Source organism: Colossoma macropomum, unplaced genomic scaffold (assembly GCF_904425465.1).
Source record: "Colossoma macropomum unplaced genomic scaffold, Colossoma_macropomum, whole genome shotgun sequence".
Taxonomy (NCBI): Eukaryota; Metazoa; Chordata; class Actinopteri; order Characiformes; family Serrasalmidae; genus Colossoma; species Colossoma macropomum.
Window position 1 is genome coordinate 28882060 of NW_023494786.1, and position 25157 is coordinate 28907216.

Genomic DNA, 25157 nt, shown 5'->3' on the forward strand with positions numbered 1-25157 from the left:
CCTATGGTATTATAGTTCTTAACCCAAGCCTCTGCTGCGAGCGTGTGGTTCCGTCTGCCGTCGTTACGTTCTGTTAAAGGCAGGCAGATTTAGTAGTCTCCAGTTGACATGATGTCTTCTCTACCAGTCCATGAGGCAAAAGACACTATTGCTTTGCAGCAGACTGATGTTTATTCTGAGAATTCAAGAAGTCCTGTTTAATCCCAAGTAATCAAGAATTCACAGCTGTTCCACCCAACAAACAACCATTTGTCAGACTTCAATTTTGGCACAAACTTATTTTAACACTAGATATTTGACATTTGGCATTTTTTTTTTTTAACATTTGGCAGATTATTGCGTAATTGTATTTTTACAGTGCCTGTGTTCAGTTAACTCAACAATGAATGATGCAGTTTACAAGCATACAAAAACACACAGACAGTGAAAGAGCGTGCGACCTAGCCACAAGCTGGCTGACAAAAGCTGGTAGAGTGAAAAAAGCTGGTGGGCAGAACACAGAGAATATTGAAGCAAGTGACAGAGAGAGAGAGAGAGAGAGAGAGAGAGAGAGAGAGAGAGAACACAATGTGAAAAAAAAAAGGAAGTAACATATGGGTGTGGTCAACTAACGGTTAGCCTTTGCTGCAGGCTGTTGGATGCTGCTCTGAACCCGACACACTCTTTCAGAATGAAAATGAAGGTAAGCAGAAAATGTTAAATTCTTCAGTGTTGATTTTCAGTAAAAAGAGATCAGACAGAGTGGAAGGAGGTCAGATTTTGGAGGGGATGAGAGAAAAAGAGCTGGGCATTATTGGGCATCACAGTTGCAGAGCTTGAAGACCACGTGTCCTACATTTCTGAGAACAAAGGAGGACTGGCCTACTCATCTATCGCACCTATTAACATAGCTTGGTAGATTTCTCATCCGGTTCTGATTGCAGTGTACGTGACTTATTAACATAACATTTAGTTAACTTAAACAATCAAATCGAATGTGATTTGGATAAATTCACTCAATTACTTTCCGACTGCTCCATCTTGTATCTTCACCATGTTCGTACCGTGTAAAGCTTCATTATCCCTCCCACTTCTTTCATCCTCCCTAAAGTACACATAACTTCTGTTATCAGTCATTGTGACAATGTTTTTATGCAGATTATAAGCACATTTATTGACATGCTTAATGGAAAATATAAGCCTTTAACATCTGATAACGTGTTTTCAAAGGTACACTAAAATTTAAAATTTGGATTTGCCATTAGTGTTTTTAATGATATAAAACCAAAATAATTGGGGTTCAAAAGACTAAGACCACTAGTGACAATGCTTCTCTTTTGCATTCTTTAATGTATGACAATATTTTTCTGTAAAAATGATATTAGCATAACTATTTTAAATCAAAAGTAGAATCTTTGAAATTTTAACATGAATTTCAGAATTTTGGAATTTGTGGGATAGTATGTGTGGGTTTTGCTTCAATGACTCACTTAAGGTGGACTCCATGATTGTGTAAAAGCCTCTGATGAGAAGATCAAATCCACTGAGCATCAGCTGAACATGACTAAACAATCTGACCTTTTGGAAGGCCTTAATATGGTCAGTGTCACAAACTTGCTTAAATTTGAACAGTGACCTGCAGAATATTGAATATTTATGAAACTTATCAAAACTTTTATATGTTTTAAATTTATCAGAACTCCATGTTGAAATGAAAAAGTTCCAGATTCCCAATGCTGTCCCAGATCATTGGATACTCCACACACTTTTATAACCTAAGAATAGGTTTGCACTGAAATCCATGTAGTTACTGAATAATAAGCCTTAGTATGTAACAAGCAAGAGATTTTACGGGCTAACTGACAAGAAAATGAGTATAAATAGATAATTACAGTATATTGTTTATCATTTACTTCTTGTTTTTCCCCACAAATCTTGATGTGTTAAAAAATGGTATCTTGTCAAGTATAATTATCATAACTATAGACAATATATCTAATATTTCTCCTGTTGAGATTGTTGTAAGCTTAATTTAAGATTGTTAAAAAGACCTTATTTCTGGATGTTTCAACTTGTTTTAAGTAATTTATCTCACTAAAATGAAAGATAATTTTGCTTATTTCTAGAAATGTACTTGAAAACAGCAAAATTATCTGACAGCATAGTAAGATAACTTAATAAAATTGCTTAAAACAAGTAAAAATGTCTAGAAACAAGCTATATAATCTTAGAATAAGTGCACACCAATCTCAAACTGGGAAATATTAGATATATATCGACGAGATTTAAGATCATTTCACTTGACAGCAAACCATTTTTTGCAGTGTAATGTTTCTAAAATTTCAATCACAAGTGTGCAAGTTGTTGTTGAATACAAAAGCAAAATTCATGTAATACTGTAGTACTTTAGTTTTGTAATCAGATGATATAATCTGGATTACATAGAGTCTGAGACTACCCAACACAGCCTGTCAATCACATGACACAAAGGAAAGCTAGCACAACCCCTGCAAACCCCAAAAATAGACTAAAACCAAAAGAAATAACAGATACAGCTGCAATAAGTCCTCAAATGTTGAAAAATATGTTGTGCCTAAAGATAAAAAGATCAGACAGATCTGAAGTTTGATGTTCTCACTTAATATTATTAGTATCTACTGTATATAATCACATGGTAATCATTTTACAAAGTGATCCATTAAGCCAAGTGTTCATAAAACTGATTTTTATTTTTTATTTTTTTTATTTTTTGACTAAATGTCTCTTAACATCATCATCGTTAGTTTTTATTGATCTTTTTTGTGTGTTTGCTGAATGGCTGCTATAATTACTCATCCTCCTGCTCCAGTTCATACCATTACTTCAGGCTTTACACTGATAGAAAGGCACCTGATTAGAGAGGATGCTATTTTAGGTGGCAGAGACAGAGAACAGATGTGCACTGATGGGTGGCATGTTTTCACATGGAACATCTTCCTCCGAACATGAACACATTTTATGAATGACACATGGGTTTAAAGTAGCCAAACAAGTGGGTTTTTTAGTTTTCTGGGTCGGAACAACGTTACATATTTATAGAATACAGCTTTGTGATCTTGAAAACTCTTGACTCTCCAAGAAACGTGATGAAACACCCAGCAATTGGTGTTCAGTAGCTCAGAGTTAAGGGTTTGTGGAAATTAAATGTGGCCTCAGTAGCAACCACAGTCCAGAGTTTCATACACAGCCTTAGAGACAGTGCACATACAGGAAACATTGTCTGATGAAGATAATGACGTTAGGTCCAAAAAAAGTTGTTCTAACAGTGAGAGAAAAGTAAGCTTTCACTATTCAGAAACTTCATGAACCTTCACGACAATAAGCTTGTTCTTTGCTGCTGTTTAATATGGCTGAACTTGCTGACCCCCACTGCAATTAAAGCACATTATGAGGCCGGTCATGGTCTGATCTTAATGAGGTTACTGTTGTATTCTACTCTTACTATTTTGACTGTTGCTAAGTGATGTGTCCTATATCTCCTGTGCTGTGGTGATCTCTGCCATTGTGGGTTTATAGATCAGAAAAGGAACTTCTGCAAAGTTGTCTAAATAACTTCTACAACACATACAGACATAAACTGAAATATAATCCTGCAAACGTCTGTTCTATTATTCAGTGCTTTTCTATGGTGATTATAACTGTATGTGTGCAATTGAACACCTTTGCTAGTATGAAGTCACTAATTAGAAGTGTCTGGATACTTTTGGTCGTTTAGTGTATACTGAAGTAGAAGGAAAATTATTATTCACATTCATGACATTTGGCAGATGCTGTTGCGACTAACATTCTTAGCATTGTATGGTTTATATAACTTTGGCATTATGGATCTTGCCCAAGGACTCTTATGGTGTGGTGTGCTTGCCCGGAGGGGTCGAACCCTAGTCTTTACTTTTGGTAGGGTTACCCACCACACTACACCAATGGATATTACCACAATTCCATCAACATTTCAATTGCACTTGTAACTGGAAACTGAAATAGAACCAGTGGATTGAACCCACCCAGAATTGGAAAATAGTATGTGTATTTTGTTAGGCCTGGTTGGGAATGGTGTGCTTGTAAATGGTGTGCTTTTTGATGGGACATACGGTTTCCGTACAATTATTATAATTGTTTGTTTTTTTTTCCTATAGTTTTATAGTATAGCTTTTTTCCTTTTTCCTTTTTTTCCAAAAGTTTGTGCACCCGATTTATGTCATGTTGATACAAGCACATAAATAACACCCGATTAACCACGTGGGAAACCATAGCAACACCCTAGCAAGCACCTAGCAACACCTTAGCAACCACCTGGCATACCATAGCAACCACTTATCAACACCTTTTCAACTAATTAAACTACCATAGTAACTGTTCAGCCACCTGGAACTGTTTAAGCTGTGCAATCGCTCTGCAATTTTCTTCAGAAAATGCACTTTTCTAGTTGAATAGTTGTACCTTTACTGAATTACATTTTCAAGAGAGAGAAAAACAAAAAAAAACATTTACTTCTTAGGGTATTTGTTACAATTGTGAAATGTCATCTCTTTTTCTGTATACCAAAAAAAAATATATATATTTTTTTTAATACTTGAATATGTTCAGATGTAGATACTTTCATCTTTCTATTTTCACTCAAATATATTTTGGCTTCATATTTCATCTACAGATTTCAAGTACTCCTAATTTCTATAATAACTATAATTCCTCTGTACTTTTTCCACCATTGTAAAACCCACATCTCCAGTCAGGAGTGAATATGGTCATTCAATGTTTAATAAAGTACAACTAATGTTTATTTGCTGATTTACTTACTGGGGAAAAACTGATTTACATACTGGGGAAAAATAAAATATAGGATGTGACCTCTGCAAAAGTTACGGCACATTTCCTAGTTTGTCTTGTATAGAACTTGTGCACTACAATGTCAAGCAAAATGAACGATTTCAGTGTGTTCTCTGTAGAGGATGTCTTACTTATCACTTTTTTTCAATTAGAAAATCAACAAAACATAACTGAACCTTTGCATATAACTGTACATGTCCAGTATGTGTATGTGTCACACTGAGTACTAACAAGACTGACTTCTGGTGCTGACTAGGCTCTATTACTGCGGCCTTTGACAGGGCCATGTGATCTGGGGTGTCAAATTATAAATGTACACTCACTGACCATTTTATCAGAAACAGTTAGCTTATCTTAGCTTATCTATTTTTCTAATGAAATGGCCAGAATGTGGATTTTGTTGGGAAAAAGCTTGACTCTGTACTTTGCTGTAACTGCCCTAAAACAAATAAGTGAAACACATTAGTAATGTATTTATTGATAAACACATCTGAAATGATTTATTACAAAATCCATTTGCTTTGCAGTGAAGATCTCTAAGACTTTATAGGTAATGAGTTTATTGAAGTGAGTATACTGATTTTCATTTACATGTTTTTTGTTTGTTTGTTGTTTATTTGTTTTTTTTTTGTCTGAGCTCTCAAACAGAATGCAGTCTAAATAAAAACAACACAATATATATTCAGAAATGCATTTCAGGAGTGTTAATTTGATGCTTTGCATTTATCGTGACATTGTAAATTTAATTAGCCCTAAAACTTTAAGCTTGTTGAGTTTATCCAGCATGAGCTGAGCTTTATTTGCATTGTAGGTGACATGTTTGTGTGTTCGCGTGTTTGATTGTGACCTGCTTTACAGACACTCTGGGGAGGAGTCGTACTGTTTGTGTCACTCTTCTACAGAGGTGAGTAATCAAAATTCCCCTCCCTCCTCCTCCTCCTCTTTCTCTCTCTCTCTCTCTAGTTCCTAATAACTTACTTTCTTCCCCTGCCTCATCTCCGCTCTCATCAGCAGAGGGAGAACGACTACTTAAAAACTACACTTTAAAGAGAACTGCCATTACTTCAGAGAAAATGTGCTTGAGTAAAAGTAAAAACACTCATCTCAGGGTCTAATTGAGGGAGAAACGCATGTTAAAGTACTTCAGTGAAAGTACGTTGGAAAGTGCAGACCACGTCTTCAGTTAATGACTGTGGTTTGAGGAGTGAGTCTGTAGAAACTTTAGAAAACGGAAGGAGCTCAGAGAACTTCTGCTTTATTCACTAGAAGGCCAGACATCCCCCCCCCCACCCCGCCCGCCCCAAACCCACTGTAAAACCAACTCAGCACAAAGAGGAGACAGGAGGTGATGGGATGTGAAACATCATTCAAGCTAAGGGGGGTGGGGTGTATGGGAGGGGGAAATAGTGTACACTTTTAGAACAAGGAGTACTAAACTGTCCCTGTTACATAACATCTATAGATTTTTTATGGCATTTGAGTGATTCTTTGACTTATACAGACAATTAAGAAATCAAAATCTGATGAAAAAAGATACTTTTATGGTACAAAAACAGTCTTCAAGGTGAATTTTGAGGAATATGTGTCCAGTTGCTATTAAAATGTAAGTATGATGTTGCTATGGAAACACAAGACAATGACCAAAAGCATGTAATACTACTGCTACTACTACTATTACTACTGCTGCTACTTTTATTACTAATACTGCTGCTACTACTACTACTACTACTATTGCTAATACTACTGCTGCTGCTACTACTGCTGCTACTACTACTACTACTACTACTACTATTGCTAATACTACTGCTGCTGCTGCTGCTACTACTACTACTACTACTACTACTACTACTGATACTACTGCTACTACAACTGCTGTTAACACTACTACTACTGCTGCTACTTTTATTACTAATACTGCTACTACTACTATTGCTAATACTACTGCTGCTGCTACTACTGCTGCTACTACTACTACTACTACAACTGCTACTACTACTACTACTCCTATTACTACTACTACTACTACTACTACTGCTACTACAACTGCTACTACCACTACTACTACTGCTGCTACCACTATTACTTATACTACTGCTACTACTACTATTACTAATCCTGCAACTTCTATTACTAATACTACTGCTACTATTTATACTACTACTAGCACTACTACTACTACTGCTACTACTACTAGTACTACTATTACTACTGATACTACTACAATTACTACTGCTCCTACTACTACTACTATTACTGCTACTACTACTACTACTACTGCTGCTGCTACTACTACTACAACTACTACTGCTGCTGCTACTACTACTACTACTAGTAGTAGTACTACTATTACTACTACTACTACTACTACTACTACTGCTGCTGCTACTACTACTACAACTACTACCAATAATAGTAGCAATATTACTAATACTAATACCAATAATAATAATAATAATAATAATAATAATAATAATAATAACAACAAATTAAACGTATTCCACTTCTCTGCACTCTCCAAGGAAGTTTTATCCAGGAATCTTGTGTTTAAGAAAGGGTTAAGTGGAAAACTCTGTCCTGACTGCTCTCTTGTGTTCCATAATCTGGCCTTGTGTAGCAGCGGGGGCCCTGAGAAAGCTTCTTTCATGACAGGGGACAAAGCTCTACATCACAACACTATTATTATGTCAGTCGTTGCGTACATTTGCATCTGTCAGCTCCAAGAATATACGGCTTTATTTTTATCCGAGGCTCGCATGTGCTGCAGGACGAACAGCAAGTTATTGTTCCATGAGAATTATTCATGGACTGTTTCTCCCAGTTTAGGAGTAGCCACTTATGTTGTAAAGTATTGTTAGCAGATTCACTTTATTAGTCAAGTGCACCTGCATGTACTGTAAATGGGTCTATACACAAACAAACAATACAGAATACAAATGGGAAATAAATACTACAGATAAACAAAACCAGAAAGAATCACAAACTATAGATATAGATACAACTTACAGTAGATCAGGTGGGTTATGTCTGTTAACCGATGCACATGTCTAGTAATTGTGGCATATTTATTAATAATTATGGTGTATTTATTAAAGTTCCAGCTTGGTGCTATAACCACTGCATGTTAGAGGAGTTATAAGATGGGGAAAGCTGTAGATCAGGGCTAAAACTCAAATTACCTGAGGGCCACTAGCCAAGTGGTCTCCTGCAAGGGAGGCTGGTTGAATAAATACCAACTTAAGCACATCTTAGTTTACATTTATTAGCAATTCTGTCAAACCACAACTACTACTACCAATACTACTACTACTACTACTACTACTACTAATAATAATAATAATAATAATAATAATAATAATACTCTTAGTATTCACTTGCATCAAATAAACTTACATTTTACAGTATATATGGGACTCTTACTGTGACTCTTCCACTATGTCATGAATGAATCCACAAAGGCAGACTTAACTAACTATCAGTCTAAATTAGAATAAGCTAAATTAAAGCCATGCCCACTTAGGGCATGAATGATTTGAATGATTCCTCTTGCATGCAGAACACTAGTTCTAACATTATAGGAATCAGTCTAAGCTGATCTTATATGGATTATTCTACTAAATTGGCTCAAAGTCAGAGCTGAAAACACATTTCAGACTTTTAATTTTTGATGAAGATCCTATCGCTTTGACTGACTCTATGCCTTAATTATGGCTATTTTGTTAAAACCAAAGATTGAACATTCCAGTAAAACACCAGATTGAACATTCTGTCTCTACTAAAACAATCATAGCACTACTGAAACTTTACCCTGTTTCAGTAGTGACTGTTATATTAGTGACAACTTTAGCACATTTTGAGCAGAACTCAAAAACACTAGCCAGTACATGACTAGCAAACACAGCTAGTTGTGAGTTGCACACACATGAAATCATAATATTTTTCATTAAAGCATGAAAGAATTACTTAATTGTAGAAAATATGAGTTTGAGTACTGACAATTCCTCATATTTCTCAATGATTTTCAGATTTTGGGACACATTTATTTCAAAACAATGTGATCTAACTGCTCACCATGTGGCCATGAGGGGCAGGGATGCAGTCACTTCCTGCTCTTTAATGCAGGGACATCTGCCCATCACACACATGTAGCTACAAAAAAATACTATTTTTATTCATTTACTTTTTTGTATTTAAGGATAAATTATAAATATGAGGCTGCCCTGAGAGCCGGAAGTTTGAGGCCCTAGACTAACATCCATTCTTTTCATTCTTCGAGTTTGAATAGAAATGTCAGATCTGTTTAGTTGTCAATTGCTTTTCAGCTTTTAGCTTTTTTCTTATTTTGCCTTTGGAAGTTTCAAGCAAATTGAAACCAGAACTATGGTTCAACAGGTTGACATGTATCTCATATCCTCTTTTAAAAGGCAGTGATGCTGTAAATATAACATCCTACCCAGAAACCCAGAACTCCTCAACGCCTTTTGTCACCAATGACCCAACGCAAACCACCAGAGGTAAACTAACACATCATATACACCCTTATCCTTCCATCACTGATCTTTATGGCAATATTTGGCTATATTTACATAATATTTCATCGAATGAAATATATCCTGTAACACTGGCTTTTAATTAACAACACACATTGCGTTAGCTATTTTAATATTTTGTATCATATTGTGTTAAAAGGTTAATGATAATCACATTTATTTATTTATTTATTTATTTATTTATTTATACATATTTATACATATATGTTTGGTGTAATGTGAACATTGTTAAAGCAACCAGTCCATACGTGGAAGCTGAGCTGTGAAAGTTGCCATGTCATGAAAACTAATGCATTTGCATCTAACCACCCATTCAACTTATAGCAGTTAAGCTGAAGTTATAAGGAGGGTTTCAGCCTGAATTGCTTTGTAAACGAGGCACAAAACAGGGCAGCCAATCACAACAGAGCCCATTTACATATATCACGTTTAAAGATGTTATTAACACAAACAGGATGTTTTATTCTACAGTATAAAAAGCAAACAGAATTTCTATATTATATTATGTAAAAATGAATGATCCTTAAGTTTTAAAAGTAAGACAAATGGTGAGTGTTTCAGATGTAGATTAAGCCTAAACCTAGATAAATAGGCTTGATCCATGTCTGGCAAACAAGCTGAAGAAGTATTGTCCTTAACCGGACACACAAATGTGTTAAAAATGGCACTGCATGTTGCTTTTTACATGTTTTGTGAACATATTAATAGTTTTCATTTTACTCATTGTTTTTCTTTCCTAGTTCTTATCCAAAGACCTATTTTAATTAGTATGAGATTATATTTTAAGAGGATTTTCTTATCCGTCCTAGATGCCTTGGCAACAAATGATTCCAGTATAGCTGAACTGCTCAGCACAGCACAAAATGATACTGAGCATCAAAGTGAACATGTTACTGCTACAGACAGCTCCATAGTGGAACCATCTACTACAGTGGAATCAACCACCATGGCACCACAGCATCAAAGTGAACATGTTGCTGCTACAGACAGCTCCATAGTGGAACCATCTACTACAGTGGAATCAACCCCCATGGCACCACAGCAGGAGTCCACACAAGCAGAGAAAGTTACTGATATCCTGAGCAAGACATCTGGTAACCGTCCCATTGCTCTTTTACTTTGCTTTTTAGACACTAACTAACCACTGTCTGGTGGTCTGGTTGGTTTTGTTGCTCAATGTGGCCAAAAACTGCCTACTTTGACAGAAAGAGGCCTTTTGAGTGACATGCAAAATGACAAATTACAGCTTGCTGCTTTCCATGAAGAAGCAGATGATTGTCTAAATGGTCCTACAACCAAAAAAAGACATATGTGAGATAATGTAGTATGTTTGGACAAACAAGCAGGGACATCTGATTTATTTAATACTAACTGCTGCAAACAAAACTCTAAAAAATGCAGTGAATTTTTTTTTCCATCCAGTGACTCTATCTCTGAAAGGGGCATGTCGGGGCATTCAGAGCAGAAAACTGCTTACTACTAGCTAATATTTAGCTTGATAAAAAGCTGGTGCAAGAAACTGCATACACGGGGCATCTTGTAGTGCAATCAGGATTTTTTTAAGTGTACATTTACGTTCATGGCATTTAAAAGACGTTCTTATCCAGAACAGCTCAAAAAAAAGAGTTTTGTTATCCACTCAGAGAGTTTATCCTAGCCAGTACAAACAGGTTACAGTCCAAACTACCATTGATGTTGATACCTAGAAAGATGATACAATACAGAATGATTAAATTGTAAAATATGACAGCAGTTTAGGCCCACTGTTAACAAAATAAAAATAAAAATAATAAATAGTAGACTTTGAGAAGAAAGTCGTAATATTTTGAAATAAAAAGTTTTACTTTATGATATTTTGAGATTAGTCATAATATAAAGAAAAAACGTTGTAGTGGCATTAATACTAGGAAAAGTCGCAGTATTGTGGCCAAAGGGTTTGCAAAAGGAAAATAGCAACCTTCTTGTGTTAAAATGAGGGGCGTTGACTTATTTTCGGGACATCGTTCTTTTGGAATGTACCACGGCCAGGATAAATAAGGCCAAAATAAGAACAATAGCGTCTTGGTCAAATACTGAGAAAGAATTGTAAAAACAACGAGAGCATAGCAACCTTTGCTAACTGATATGAGGGTGGAAACTTCAGTACACTGAATTCATTTTTTGATCTATTTAGGTATTAATTTGTTTATATGTCTTTTGCTTTGGTGTGTATGTCTTTTCTTCTTGCGTGGATGTGCCACTGACCATCACTGCTGTCGTCACTGGTGTTGCTATTTTGATGTCTAATGATGATTGTTGACTCTTTTTGGCTTTTTGAACATAGTTCTTGTGTTCTTTGGGTTTGCTTGTTAATAAAACATTGGGCGATGAGGAGTTGGTAGAGTTATACATTTGTATCGGTTTCACAATTAAGGAATAGTCAATCTCCTGGCACATCAGCACCAGATTGTTATAGTGTAAGAACACAAACAGCTGTGCAAGAAACTGTGTTTATTTAGAATAAAGAACCAGACAGGCTAAGAGGAAACTGTCTGTTTTGTTGAAAGGAGAACTCAAAGGCAGTGGTTGTCTACACGGCGATCAGTTTTTACATTCAAAGAGGCCATGTAGTTTCACAGGAGACAATGAGATGATAATCAAAATGATCGATCCCAAAAGAGGATCCCTTTGTCGTCGCCAGTACAATCGGTACCCATACAATTATCCACTTTATCCTCAAACTATCGCATTTATTCTTGTAACTTTATGACTTTAATCTCGAAATATTATGACCTTATTCTCGAAGTCTATTATCTTTATTTTTTTTCTAACAGTGGCCCCAAAAACGCCATCATAGTAAAGAGCATGAGTGCAACACAGATATTTAGGAAGTGCTAGTGTTCATTTAAATGCTTCACAAAGTGATGGGTCTTGATGGTGATGGTGAGGGAAGGGTGCAAAGTATGGATCAAACACCTCGGTGGTCTACAATCTTCTGGATGTTGTAAAGGAGAGATCGGCATGACTGAGGCATCTTTGCAATATAAGTTAAGAACAATAACTGGTCATCCGGAATCACACCAGGGCTTTCTGCATCTTCAGACAGAATGACCAAGTTCTCAGACAAGATGGCTAGATTACAGTAAGGACTAGTTTACCGCAAGAAAGTTGCATTCCAATGGCTGATAGAGTCATAAAATAGTGATAAACTCAGGCAGGTTAGTTGTTACCTGGGTTTACCAGTTGTTATCAATCACATTCAGAAAGTTGCTCGAAGTAAAACAAATAATATGATCTACCAAGTTGGAAAATACATCAGTGCAGGGCTACACAGTGCAACAATTTCCTGTCTGTGCTAGGAGAAATGTATCCAGTAAGATCACAGTCACTTTTCTTTTCATACTATATGTTGTAAACAATATCAACCAACATTCCCAAACTCATCTCCTCAAATGTAGTTGTGCAAACTGCAGTGCAGGGTAAAGCCGGGGTTACACCACACGAGTTTTACCCTGATTTTAGCCCTGATTCTCAGTCTGGCTGAGTCTGTGCTAGTTGGCTCTAGTCTCAAGATTTCTGGGTCAATTGGACAGTTAGAGAGAGAATCTAGTAGTGCATGAGGGGCGCAGACTCACATTTTCAGTGTCCTGATCACGTTTTAGACCAGTCAGAGTTTATCAAACATGTCTGATTTTTTAGACCTGACTCTGAGCGTTATCTAGTGTGAACTGGTCAACGACTCAATCTGAATGGACTCCTGCAACAGCCAATAAAAACTGAGAGCACGAAAGAAGAAAATACAGCAAGTAAACAAAAGTCACTCACATGTGGAGCTAAGCTTTTTACTGAGCTGAGTTTAAGGCACGAGCACAATCGAGTTTATGTACACTAAAAAATACCATTGATCACATTTTTAAATCCATGATTCTCACTTAAACATGTTTACCTGCTGCTTATATACTGTATCAGCGCAAACGGCAGAGAAAACAGCAGCAGCTGCTCCACCTTGTTTCTTTGGGTATCCTAGTAACGGGAAAACACATTTGCGTGAGTTCACAAGAGTTTATGTGAGTTTGCGCAAGTTCAGTTCTGTTCAGCAGCAGTTTAAAAGTTGTGTAGTGTCTGATCCCTAATCATTTAGTGTAGATCCCCATTTCAGTCGCCCAAAAAAGTCTGAAAAAACCAGTTGGATAGTCTGAGATATGCAGTCTTTTTAAAATCTATCGAGACTTCAAAAGTCGTGTAGTGTACCCAAGGCATATGTTCTAGTGTTCATGGTAGTTGTAGTCAGGTAATCAGGTAATACAATTGCCATAGAGTAAATCCAAATGTATCTAAACGACTGGTTTTGTGCCATGCAAAATACCCCAAATTTGTTAAGTATGGGGCTGTAATGCCAAAGCCAGCCCAATGACGTCTCTGGATTCAGAGGCAGACGTGCCACCTGCTGTGTCTATTGCCTTTCCTAACTTTTGTTTTTAGAAATAACTAATTCAATTAAAAATCTCATACAAAGTCCAATTAACCATCACCTTTAGTTAAGGGTTAATAAACTATTTTATTTGAATTTTTTTGATGGCAGCCATACATGCATTTGTGAGCTCCTGCTAGTGTGGGTTTCTTCTCTCTCAGTTGCACACAAAGCATTTCTTGAGTGGTACTAACACCTTGTTGTGAAGGTGAGGAAAACATTATCAGTACTATACTTCAGAAAATAAATATTAAAATGCTGTCTAATTAATATTCTTGTCATTTTATCTCCTCTGCTACTCATGACCAGTATAACACAAACAAGTGGTCAGGTGGTCAACTCCACAAGCTGACAAGCATGCCTGAAAATACCATTAGTGTACAATAAACATCAGAAGGGTTATGTAGCTCTATGGGTGGCTTGTCTGAGGCTGAGACTAGGCTGCACCTATTCCAGTGTTTCTTGTAGAAAAAGCTGTAAACTCCGAAGGGAGACTGAAAGAGAGTGACTGACACGGTATAACTCACCATAATGCCATTCATATCAAGGGCACACATAACTCCGAAACTAATTAGCAGGTAATTAGAAAAGTGTTCAGCCCTCTTCCCGTGTAGAGAGAGGCTTAAAGATACGCGGCATTGCGGAGGGTCGTTGTGGTGAACTGATATGCTTTATGAAGTGCCATTAAAACCGAGCGGCATATCCTGAGAGAGTGGCGTCATTGAAATATTCAAAAATTCAATTTGAAAGACGGGTCAGACAGAAAATGAGTGCACCTGGAATTTAATTAGAAGTAATTATGGACGGATCCATATGACTCGATAAGGGGACGTTGACTTCCTTCCCAGGCAAAGTGTTTAATAATGGTTGGCTATCTCCTTGTATTGTGAACATGGGACTTTTCCTGAAAAAAGAACTCTTTTTCTCTGTCCCTTTTTCTCCCTTCTGGAGCTTTTTCACTTCTTATCAAGCTTATCAAGTCACAGTAGCTGAGGGTATACAATAGCAGCTCCCAGTGCATGGAACAATACAGCGTGCTGGTGCAGTAGAAGCTCGTCTCTCAGAGTGAACGTACAGGACTGACAAAATGGTGCTGACTTTATAAAGCGCTTTTCACAGAATGTATGTGTTTAATGTTTTACAACTGAAAAAGCAAAAGCATTTATTTTGGGTTACTGTGGTTTAGGATTGGGCTTATACATATATACTTGTATATATATATATATATATATATATACACACATATATATATATATATATATAAATATGTGGGATACTTATATGTACACACACACACGACGCTATTGTCAGCACAAAACCTTGTATCTCCAAAATGGTAACTTTACAGAAAAAGGAAAAAACATATTTTACTTTTAATGTAAGTCAATGGAACCAGACATCTTTCCAAGTCATTTTGGGCCATTTCTTTTTGTCCATTCGTCATGAAATGTGCAAAGAATTTAAAAGACAAAAGGCATTTTCAAATGATGTCAAAAACTAAAAAACATATATATATATGCATATGACAGTATATATCATCACTGTCTGAACAAAATCTCATGTCCACAAAAGTAACTTTGCAGGAGATAAAAAAGTTCCTTAATGTTCAATGTAAGTTAATGTAATAGCTTTTTTTTTTTTCCTAAATCAGTTTTGGCCATTTCTATTGGTCTGTTTTCATACAATTTTGACACAGTGTAAACAGCTGCTGATGCTTAAGGTTTTGTCCTGGCAGCATCTCTCTCTCTCTCTCTCTCTCTCTCTCTCTCTCTATATATATATATATATATATATATATATATATATATGCCAGAACATATGTGGGGCATATTATTATTATAATAATATGATATAGATACTTACATATATTTAATGCATATGGCACATGCTACTATTACACATAGGGATTTCCATGTATTCATGTGTGAAATGCGCTGGAACCCTAATTCAGAAGTAAAAGTCATGACTGAATGGCGATTTAAAAATTCTAGTTTAACTCTATTTTAGGGAAGCCGCGTATAGTTGTTCTATTCTGTTCTAAAGTGTGTCCACAAAGCCAAGTGTCTGGTGAACGCACCTCAAGTTCAGCCTACAACCCATTCAGTCAGTGTAGAGTCCCACTGCAGTAGAGTCTGTCCACCCAGCCACCATGGTCACAACTGTCATTACACTGTGTGTTTGGAATGTGAAAGCAGCAAAATTCCACAATCAGTAAAGCTGTGGTTTGCTTTCACTTTTGCTGTCTAATTTCTTATGTTTTAATTCAAATATCTAGTCTACTTAATGTAACTGATATTTTTGTGTTTATTGTTGTTATTTCATCATGAGCTAGCTAGGTATCTAAACGTTAACATATCTAATGTAAAAGTAACTGAATGTTTTCTATAGTCATGATAACATCATGAAATAGGTAGTTTAGTATTCCGATAGCAACAGTAGCTGTTTTGACAAGCATTTGATGTTTTGTTTGTAAGCTTGTTTGGATTCTTGCATGCTGTGTCACTAGTTACGTCACTTATCTTAGGAGATGTGGAGATGTTAGTTTGATTTTTAGAAAGTGTCTATAACTCTACATCTTCATTTTTAAACACTCAAAACTTTTTCCTGACAGTTCTTTTATTGCTTCCATAGTAAATTTCCTGCACATTAATCCTTCTTTTAAATAAATAAATAAATAAATGAATAAATACATTCATAGGTTGAAGGACTGAAGTTTAAGTTTCAGCCAAACTGTATTGTGTGGGTGAATTCCTGGTGTTTAATCAAAATGTGGATGATTATAAGCTCTGTAAGCAAAATGTGTAGGTGGGATAGATACTTGATCAATTTGCGCCAATCAGTCAAAACGCTGTTGTTGGGAAAATGTTTTTGTTCTTTCAGCTCTAACAAAAAGGTCATAGAGCCCTGATGTAAGAACATAACGATAAGCTTCTAAGAAAAACAACACGCAAGATTTTCCAGCAGCTCTTGAAATACACGCACACACATTGTCTAAGCTGCTTATCCTTCTGGGTTGTTAGGGGAGCTGGAGCCTTTCCCAGCAGTCCCAGGGTAGAAGGCAGGAAACATCCTGTACAGGTCGCCAGTCCATCACAGAGCAGATATACAGACATATACAATCACACACACTGACATCTAGGGGATAAGAGGATGAGCTACTTCCGCCTCTCAGCCAGACAAAGCATCTAATTAGCACTGGCTATCTCCTTGTATTGTGAACATGGGACTTTTCCTGAAAAAAAACAAAAAAACAAAAAACAACTCTATCTCTCTCTCTCTCTCTCTCTCTCTCGCTCTCTCTCTTTCTGTCTCTCTCTCTCTTTCTTTCCCTCTTTGGGGGATTTCTGACTCTGTATCAAGCTTATCGAGTCACTGTAGCTGACATTATACAATAGCCGTTCTCTGTGCATGAACAGTACAGCATGTTGTTGTGGTGGAAGCTCCTCTCTGCAGTTATTTGAGGATCAGATAAATGTGGATTTATTGCTCAGGTGGACAGATAAGCATGCGTCTCCTCTTCCCTCGCTTGGCTGCTCCTCCACTCACTGCAGCAGTGCAGAACAGGCCCATGAGGAGGAGACTGCTGGGCCAGCGTGGCCTCTTACCAGCCTTTCTGTTTGTCAATGCCAAACACACACACACACACACACACACACACACACACACACACACACACACACTCACACACACTCACACACTCACACACACACACACACACACACACACACACACACACACACTCACACACTCACACATACACATGCTGATGTAAAAAAATAACATTTTGTTTACATGGAGAAGAAAATGTAACCATAAAATCAGAATATTCATGTTTTCCTATCATTGTAAGAGCATTTTTTCTTTTCACAACCGAGCCAACACACATATTCTAACAACAAACATAACATTAATCCTATTGTAGACCTTCCTTGTTTTGGAGACATGAACAAAAGCACATATACAGTCCTGTGCCAAAGTAGACCACCCCTCACTGATTTACTTTGCAGTCAAAATGGCCATTAAGTACGACACCAGCAGCTTCTTTGTTTTGATGTTTTTATGTCTCCTTTTCTCAGTGAGGCTTCTTGACAGCTACAAATCCTTTCAGACCCATAGTGCTGAGTTGTCTTCTCACAGTGGGACATAAATATAGTAGGTATATATACACCGATCAGGCATAACCACTTACTATATAGGTGCACTTTGTAGTTCTACAGTTACAGACTGTAGTCCATCTGTTTCTCTGCATACTTTGTTAGCCCCCTTTTACCCTGTTCTTCTGTGGTCAGGACCCCCATGGACCCTCACAGAGCAGGTACTATTTGGGTGGTGGATCATTCTCAGCACTTCAGTAACACTGACGTGGTGGTGGTGTGTTAGTGTGTGTTGCGCTGGTCTGAGTGGATCAGACACAGCAGTGCTGCTGGAGTTTTTAAACACCTCAGTGTCACTGCTGGACTGAGAATAGTCCACCAACCAAAAATATCCAGCCAACAGTGTCCTGTGACCACTGATGAAGGACTAGAGGATGATTAGCTCATACTGTACAGCAAGAGATGAGCTATCATCTTTGGCTTTACATCTACAGGGTGGACCAACAACGCAAGTGCGTCTAACTGAGTGGACAGTGAGTGGACACAGTGTTTGGCTGCTGGAGCTCATACCAGCACAACACACACTAACACACCACCACCACGTCAGTGTTACTGCGGTGCCGAGAATGATCCACCACCCAAATAGTACCTGCTCTGTGAGGGTCCATGGGGGTCCTGACCACTGAAGAACAGGGTAAAAGGGGGCTAACAAAGTATGCAGAGAAACAGATGGACTACAGTCTGTAACTGTAGAACTACAAAGTGCCAAAGTGCACCTTTATAGTAAGTGGAGCTGATAAAATTGACAATGAATGTAGAAACAAGGAGGTGGTCATAATGTTATGCCTAAGCATCTGTATATATGATGATTAAAGGGTTTGTTGTGTTATTAGATAGCATGTGCAGTACATGGTTCTATATAGAACCTAACTGAAAAGGGTTCTATATTGCACCAAAAAGAGTATTAATCTTGTTACAATGTCTCGCTTTTGCATAGAAATACACACACACACACACTTCTTTTCCATATCATTCCATTAATGATGTACATAATTTGAACTTGTATGTTTTCATGTTTTTGATGCTGCTAGTAATGACACTTGCTATAATTGCCACTTTTTTTCTACAGAAAAGAAACAGGGAGGGTCCGTCTATTATGGTAAGAGTTTCTCACATTCAATTACACATTCAAATACTGTGCTCAACTTTAACCCCTTTAAAATCACAACCTTTTGACATGGACATCTAAGGTATTATCCAGTAACTACAGTGACTTCACTGCAAACTGGCTGAACTATTCTAAAGTTATACAATTGTGTAATAAGACTTTGGGTCTGCTGACGAGTGCTGGCCATTTAAGGGGGTTAAATAGTGTACAATTTAAATAAATGTGATATATTTAATGTTGGATGATTTTGTTAAAATTTCTGTTACCTTCTTAAATGGTCAGGGCCCACTAAGCAGGTTAAATGTTTTATTACACACATCTATAACCTAAGAATAGCTCAGCTAGTTAGCACTGAAGTCCGTGTAGTTACTGAATAATAAGCGTTCGTATGTCATAAGCCTGGGATTTTAAGGGGTTAAATATTGTTGCTGTCCAAAGAAAAACATGTATCTCTGAAATGGGAACTTCACACGGGAAAGCAAAAACTTTCTTTCCTTTTAATGTAAGTTAATGTAAAGAAATGTTATTTCTAAGCAATTTTTGAGGCGTTTCTATTGGTCCATTCTTCATGAATGTAAAGAACACCTTCTGATCTCAAATGAAAAAAATGGAGAGCCTTTTTTCTGGACAGTGATGATATGTTTTCTGCTTTTTATTCTGGCACTGAAAAACACAGTAGTGCCCAGTAATACACACACACACACACACACACACACACACACACACACACACACACACACACACACTTCTTTTCCTCATCATTCCATTAATGATGTACGTAATTTGAACATATATGTTTTCATGCTTTTGATGCTGTTATTAATAACACTTGCCATAATTGTCACTTTTCTCCTCAGACATAGAAAGGGACAATCACTTCCATTATGGTAAGAGTTCATTACATTCAGTTTAAATAGGAAAAATGCTGTCGCTTCTGTGAGTCATGCATTGTAACACACTTCACACACAAAGCCTTAGTGAGTAATTCAATTAGATTAGATTAGATTAGATTAAATTAGATTAAAGTAGATAAATTGTTATAAAATGTATTTGAAATTCTGTTGTGCTGTGCTCCACACAACACTACAGTATTAAACATAAAAATAAATCATTAAAGATATATTGCTTTGAAATGTTTCTTCAGTTATCTGCTTCTCTGAACACTCTGCCTGTTAGTAAAGATAATAGCCATTTATAAGGCTCTACATATTGTGCTATAACATTAATTACAGACACTTGCTTTAACATCCAAAGAAAACTCTACTCTTATCCGCTGAAATTGTTTTTCATCCATGTTCTCTGTGGCCTCTCCTCAGTTCAGAACTGCATCACTGATTATTTCATATTTTCTGATCTCTGGGCTTCATTAAAATGGTTCCTTTTTATGACCTGTGTGAGCTAGTGCTTGTTTTCATATATTAAGTGTATATATACACTCATTAAAAAAGACGATTCTTCTGTGTTCTTTAGTAAAGGGAATTGTTCTACTTAGAACTGTAGCTCTATATGGAACTATTTTATGCTTAAAGGGTTCGTTGGATGGTGCAATAGTTCTTCAGATTGATGGAGAATATGTTGTATATGGTTCTATATTAAACCGTTTTGAAAATGGTTCTATATAGCACCAAAAAGTGTTCTTCTGTTTTTTTACGATGACCAACTTGTAACATTTAGCAACTTTTTTTGGTGTTATCTAGAACCATTCTCAAAAAGATCTATATAGAACCATATGCAGTTCATACTCCATCATTCTGAAGAACCATAGAACTATTTCAATGTGCAAAGAAGCTTTTAACCCCTTACATGGTCAGGGCCCTCCCGCTGTTGTATACACTATGTGGCCAAAAATATGTGGACACACCTCCAAATTATTGAGTTATTGAGTTCAGTTCACAGTCACATCTCTATAGAAAAACATTGGCGGTACTAGGGGGAAAAAACTGAAGAGCTCAGTGACTTTAAACGTACCGCTGTCATAGGATGCCACATAGATCGTGTCCGCTGATGCATCGCTCACTACAGAGCTGTGCGTCTGGAGCTTCATGAAAAATTTCCGTGACTGAGCAGCTTCATGCAAACCTAAGATCAAAATGTGTAATACCGAGTGTTGGCTGGAGTGGTGTAAAGCATGCAACCACTGGACTCTGAAGCAGTGGAATCATGTCCTCTGGAGTGACGAATCACGCTTCACTATCTGGCAGTCTAATGGATGAATCTAGATTTGGTGGATTCCAGGAGAACACTACCTACTGGAATGCAGAGTGCCAACAGTAAAGTTTGGTGGAGGAGGGATAACGGACTGGGGCTGTTTTTCAGGGTGTGGGCCCCTGTGTTCCAGTGAAAGGCAGTGTAAATGCTAAAGCATACAAAGACTCCCAATTTTGTGGCAGCAGTTTGGAGAAGACCCGTTCCTGTTCCAGCATGACTGTGACTCTGTGCACAAAGCGAGCTCCATAAAGTTTGTTGTTAGTTTGACAAGTTTGGTGTGGAGGAAGTCCAGTGGCCTCAACCCCACTGAACACCGTTGAGATAAACTGGAACACTGATTGCAAGCCAGGTCTTCTCGTCCAAAACCAGTGCCTGACCTCACAAATGCTCGTTTGACTGAATGGACACAAATTCCCACAGACACACTCCAAAATCTTGTGGAAAGCTTCCTAGAAGAGTGGAGGCTGTTGTAGCTGCAAACGCAGGGCCAACTCCATATCAATGCCTATGATTTTGAAATGAGATGTGCAACAAGCTCATATAGGTGTGATGTATAGGTGTTCACATACTTTTGGCCATACAGCATATAAGTGCTTACATATCGCTGTTGTCGGATCAAAACCTTGTATCTCCATTTTTGACATTTTTCAGTTTTGGACATAATTTGAAAATGCCTGTTGACCTTTACATTGTGTGTAAATTCCATGATGAATAGACCAAAAGAAACGGTCCAACATTACTTCAAAAAATGTCTGGTTCCATTGACTTACATTAAAAGTAGAGTGGGTTTTTTTCTTCTCCTGTAAAGTTATTTACTTTGTGTTTGTGTGTGTGTAGATTATTCATCTCTGAGGCAGGCGGGCCTGAGCATTGCTGCTGTTCTCTTCGTGCTGGGCATCATGGTGGTCACATGTAAGTAAAGGCTGAAACTCTGTTCCTACACTGATACTGATCTATGAGGTGAAAAACCTCAAAGCACAACTCTCTTTCACTTTCTGTCTTTTTGTTACTCTTTTCATGATCCAAGGTGGCAAAATGAAACGGATACCTCGCTGTCGCGTGTCCAAGGGGAGGTAAGTGTGTATGCGCGTGTGAAGTGCAAGGTGGTGCTGACGTCAGTGATTAACGCTCCAGCACACTCCAATGTCCTCTTTTCTGTAAAACCACACAATGTCCTCAACACAAAGAAGGTTTCAAGGCTAAGACGTATGCACTGAATATCAAAAATACAGTGTCTACTTTTCTCTATACTGCATGCATTTATTCGGCTGAGCAGTACAGTCATGCTTTCGTGTAAACACGTAAGCCTGTTGCTGAGAGCACCCATATGGAACAAAAAAATGAAAAGGAAAAAAGGCTTTATTTCCTATGAACAAAGTTACTGAGCCACATATATGAATGTAGACAGCTCTGACAGGAGCCTAATGTCGCTTAAATTGACCCGTGCAAAAAAGGCAATTATATAATTTGAACGCTATGAGGCAGGCATAATAATATGTTTCACAACCTTTCGACAGAGTTACTGAGACTTGAGGAAGAAAAAAAAAAAAAAGGATCAACGTTTCATAGCTGGAATTCTCCCAGGAACAATGCAAATGCTGCTGAGGACTTTCTGTTCACCAGCACTGCAAAGACCTCCTGAACTTATTCTTTAATATCGATCTCACTGATTCCATGCAGACTATCTACACCAGTTGGTGAAGCAGTACAGCAGTCTTTGAGGTTTCAGTGCTTTGAAACGACTTTCGCCTCTTCAAGAGAGTCAGAGCAAAAGAGCAGGCAAAAGAAAATGCATTGGACATGATGTTTAATTTCTATTCATCAGATTTAGTGTAGAGTATCATAGCTGGAGCAGCGGGTCACTCGGTAAAGGCTCCGTTACTGGAAGTGGAGGATGGCTTCTTTAAAACCAGACACCAATAGATGTCAACTTCCAAATACTAACGTTTCAAACTTTTGGCCTCCATTGAGCGAGGAACATAACCTCCTGGGGTCAATCATTGCCCTGGTGCACTGAAACTGCTTTATATTGCATTTATTTATATATTAATAACACCAGTTTTGTTTAACTCTTGAAAAAAAGGGTTATATTGAAAAAAATATATTAAACAAACATAAGTTTTCAAGGATGCATTTAGAATGGGCCAGTGCAATGCTGGACCCCTACAGTTTAACCTCTTGAACTCTAGTGTTATTATTCAGTAATTAATTGTAGAAGGGGTTGTTATTATTCAGTAATTACTATGCATTATTCGGTATCTACAGCAATGAAACCTGGACCACTAAGCCTGTGGTTTATAAAAAGTTTTGTTTAGGCAGACTCAGTGAACTCAGTGAACTCTAATGTTTGTGAGCTCATCTTGAGTATGAGATTATTGACAGCGACTGCGAAACATAGACCCATGCTATCATTCAGCTAGTGAACTTTAAGTTTCTGGATTGTGTTGATGGGTTCTGCTGTGTGTGACCCTGTGTCTGCAGGTCGTACGAGGTGACCAGAATGTAACGCAGGCCGGAGAACATCACCAGCCTGCAGGAGAGCAGCAGATTCTCATGATCATCCAGTCGGACCTGTTCTCACAGCACTGTGTGTGTGTGTTTATGTGGAGGGGGGTGTTAATCAGTTGAACACTGCGTCATCAGGACTGGATGGAGAGGTGGTCTGTTTGTGCAGATGTTTTAGAGTCTTGAAATAGGAGTGTTTTCCACTATTGCACATACACAGTATGCACTATTGCACATACACAGTATGCACTATAGACGCAGTATATGTGTGTAGTGTGCATGTGTTTGTGTCATTTTCAGGACAAAGATGTCCTCAGTTTGTAGTAAAACAAGGGCTAACTTATAACTTCAGAACCAGCAAAGTGTACAGATGTTATTTTTCAATTTTTCTTTTATTTTTTCAATTTTTTTTTTCTTTTTTGTAACAGAAAAAAAAAAATGGTCAATGATGTTAAGATTCGGGTTAAGGTTAAGGTTTTTACATGTAATATATATGGAACTTATCGTTGCTGTCAAGCAAAAACCTCATATCTAAATTTTTTGTCATTTTCTTATTTTCTCTCTTTTTTTCTTGTTTTTGTTTCTTTTTTTATTTGCCTTGTGTAAACTGTTATGATCAAAGGGCCAACAGAAAACGTCTAAAACTACTATTGCTTCCTTTTTTTCTCTTTTTCTCTTATAAGTTAAGAATATTTTTCCATCTCCTACCAAGTTACTGTTTTAGACATACAAGGTTTTGTTCTGACAGCAACAATATTATACAGGCACATTACACATATCATCGCTGCCCATAAACAAGTGTCTCCATTCTTGTTGTTTTTCTTTTTTTTGACATAATTTCAGAAAATCAGCTGCCTTTTACATTGTGTGAGAATTTCATGACGAATGGACCAATAGAAATGCTCCAAAATTGCGTGAAGTAAAATCTCTTTACCTTAACTTGCATTAAAAGTAAAGAACATTTTTGCCTTCTCCTGTAAACTTGCCATTTTCTTTGGACAGCAATGATATGTGTAATACATTCAGGACAAGCTATTATTACATACAGGTACTTACATACAGTACTGTGCAAAAGTCAGAGACCACTCTTCATTTAGATCATTTCCAATCAAACAGCTGTCCAAATCCTTTTTTAGCATCAGGACGAAAGCAGAAAGTATATATTTAACTGAAAATTACACAGAACTAGGTGTAATATCAGATACTTCAATGTTTAATGTGTCCACTCTTTATGTTATTAGAGCTTCCAGTCTTTTCAGGAGACTCACTTTCAGTTTTTCAAAGAAATCGGTAGGAATATTTTTCCACACCTTTAAAGTTCAGCCTTAAAAGTTGGTTACATT

General features: G+C 37.2%; 1 protein-coding gene across 1 annotated transcript; it reads left to right on the forward strand.

Annotated features, from left to right (window-relative positions):
• The first annotated feature begins 563 nt into the window (after positions 1-563).
• On the forward strand, positions 564-25111 carry fxyd5 (FXYD domain containing ion transport regulator 5). Its single transcript, XM_036565267.1, has 9 exons — positions 564-682; positions 5701-5746; positions 9264-9353; positions 10199-10483; positions 19063-19092; positions 19959-19988; positions 22147-22221; positions 22337-22382; positions 23791-25111. Exons 1-9 carry the CDS (start codon positions 671-673, stop codon positions 23813-23815), a joined length of 639 nt encoding a protein of 212 aa, XP_036421160.1. The 5' UTR covers positions 564-670; the 3' UTR covers positions 23816-25111.
• The last annotated feature ends 46 nt before the right edge of the window (positions 25112-25157 follow it).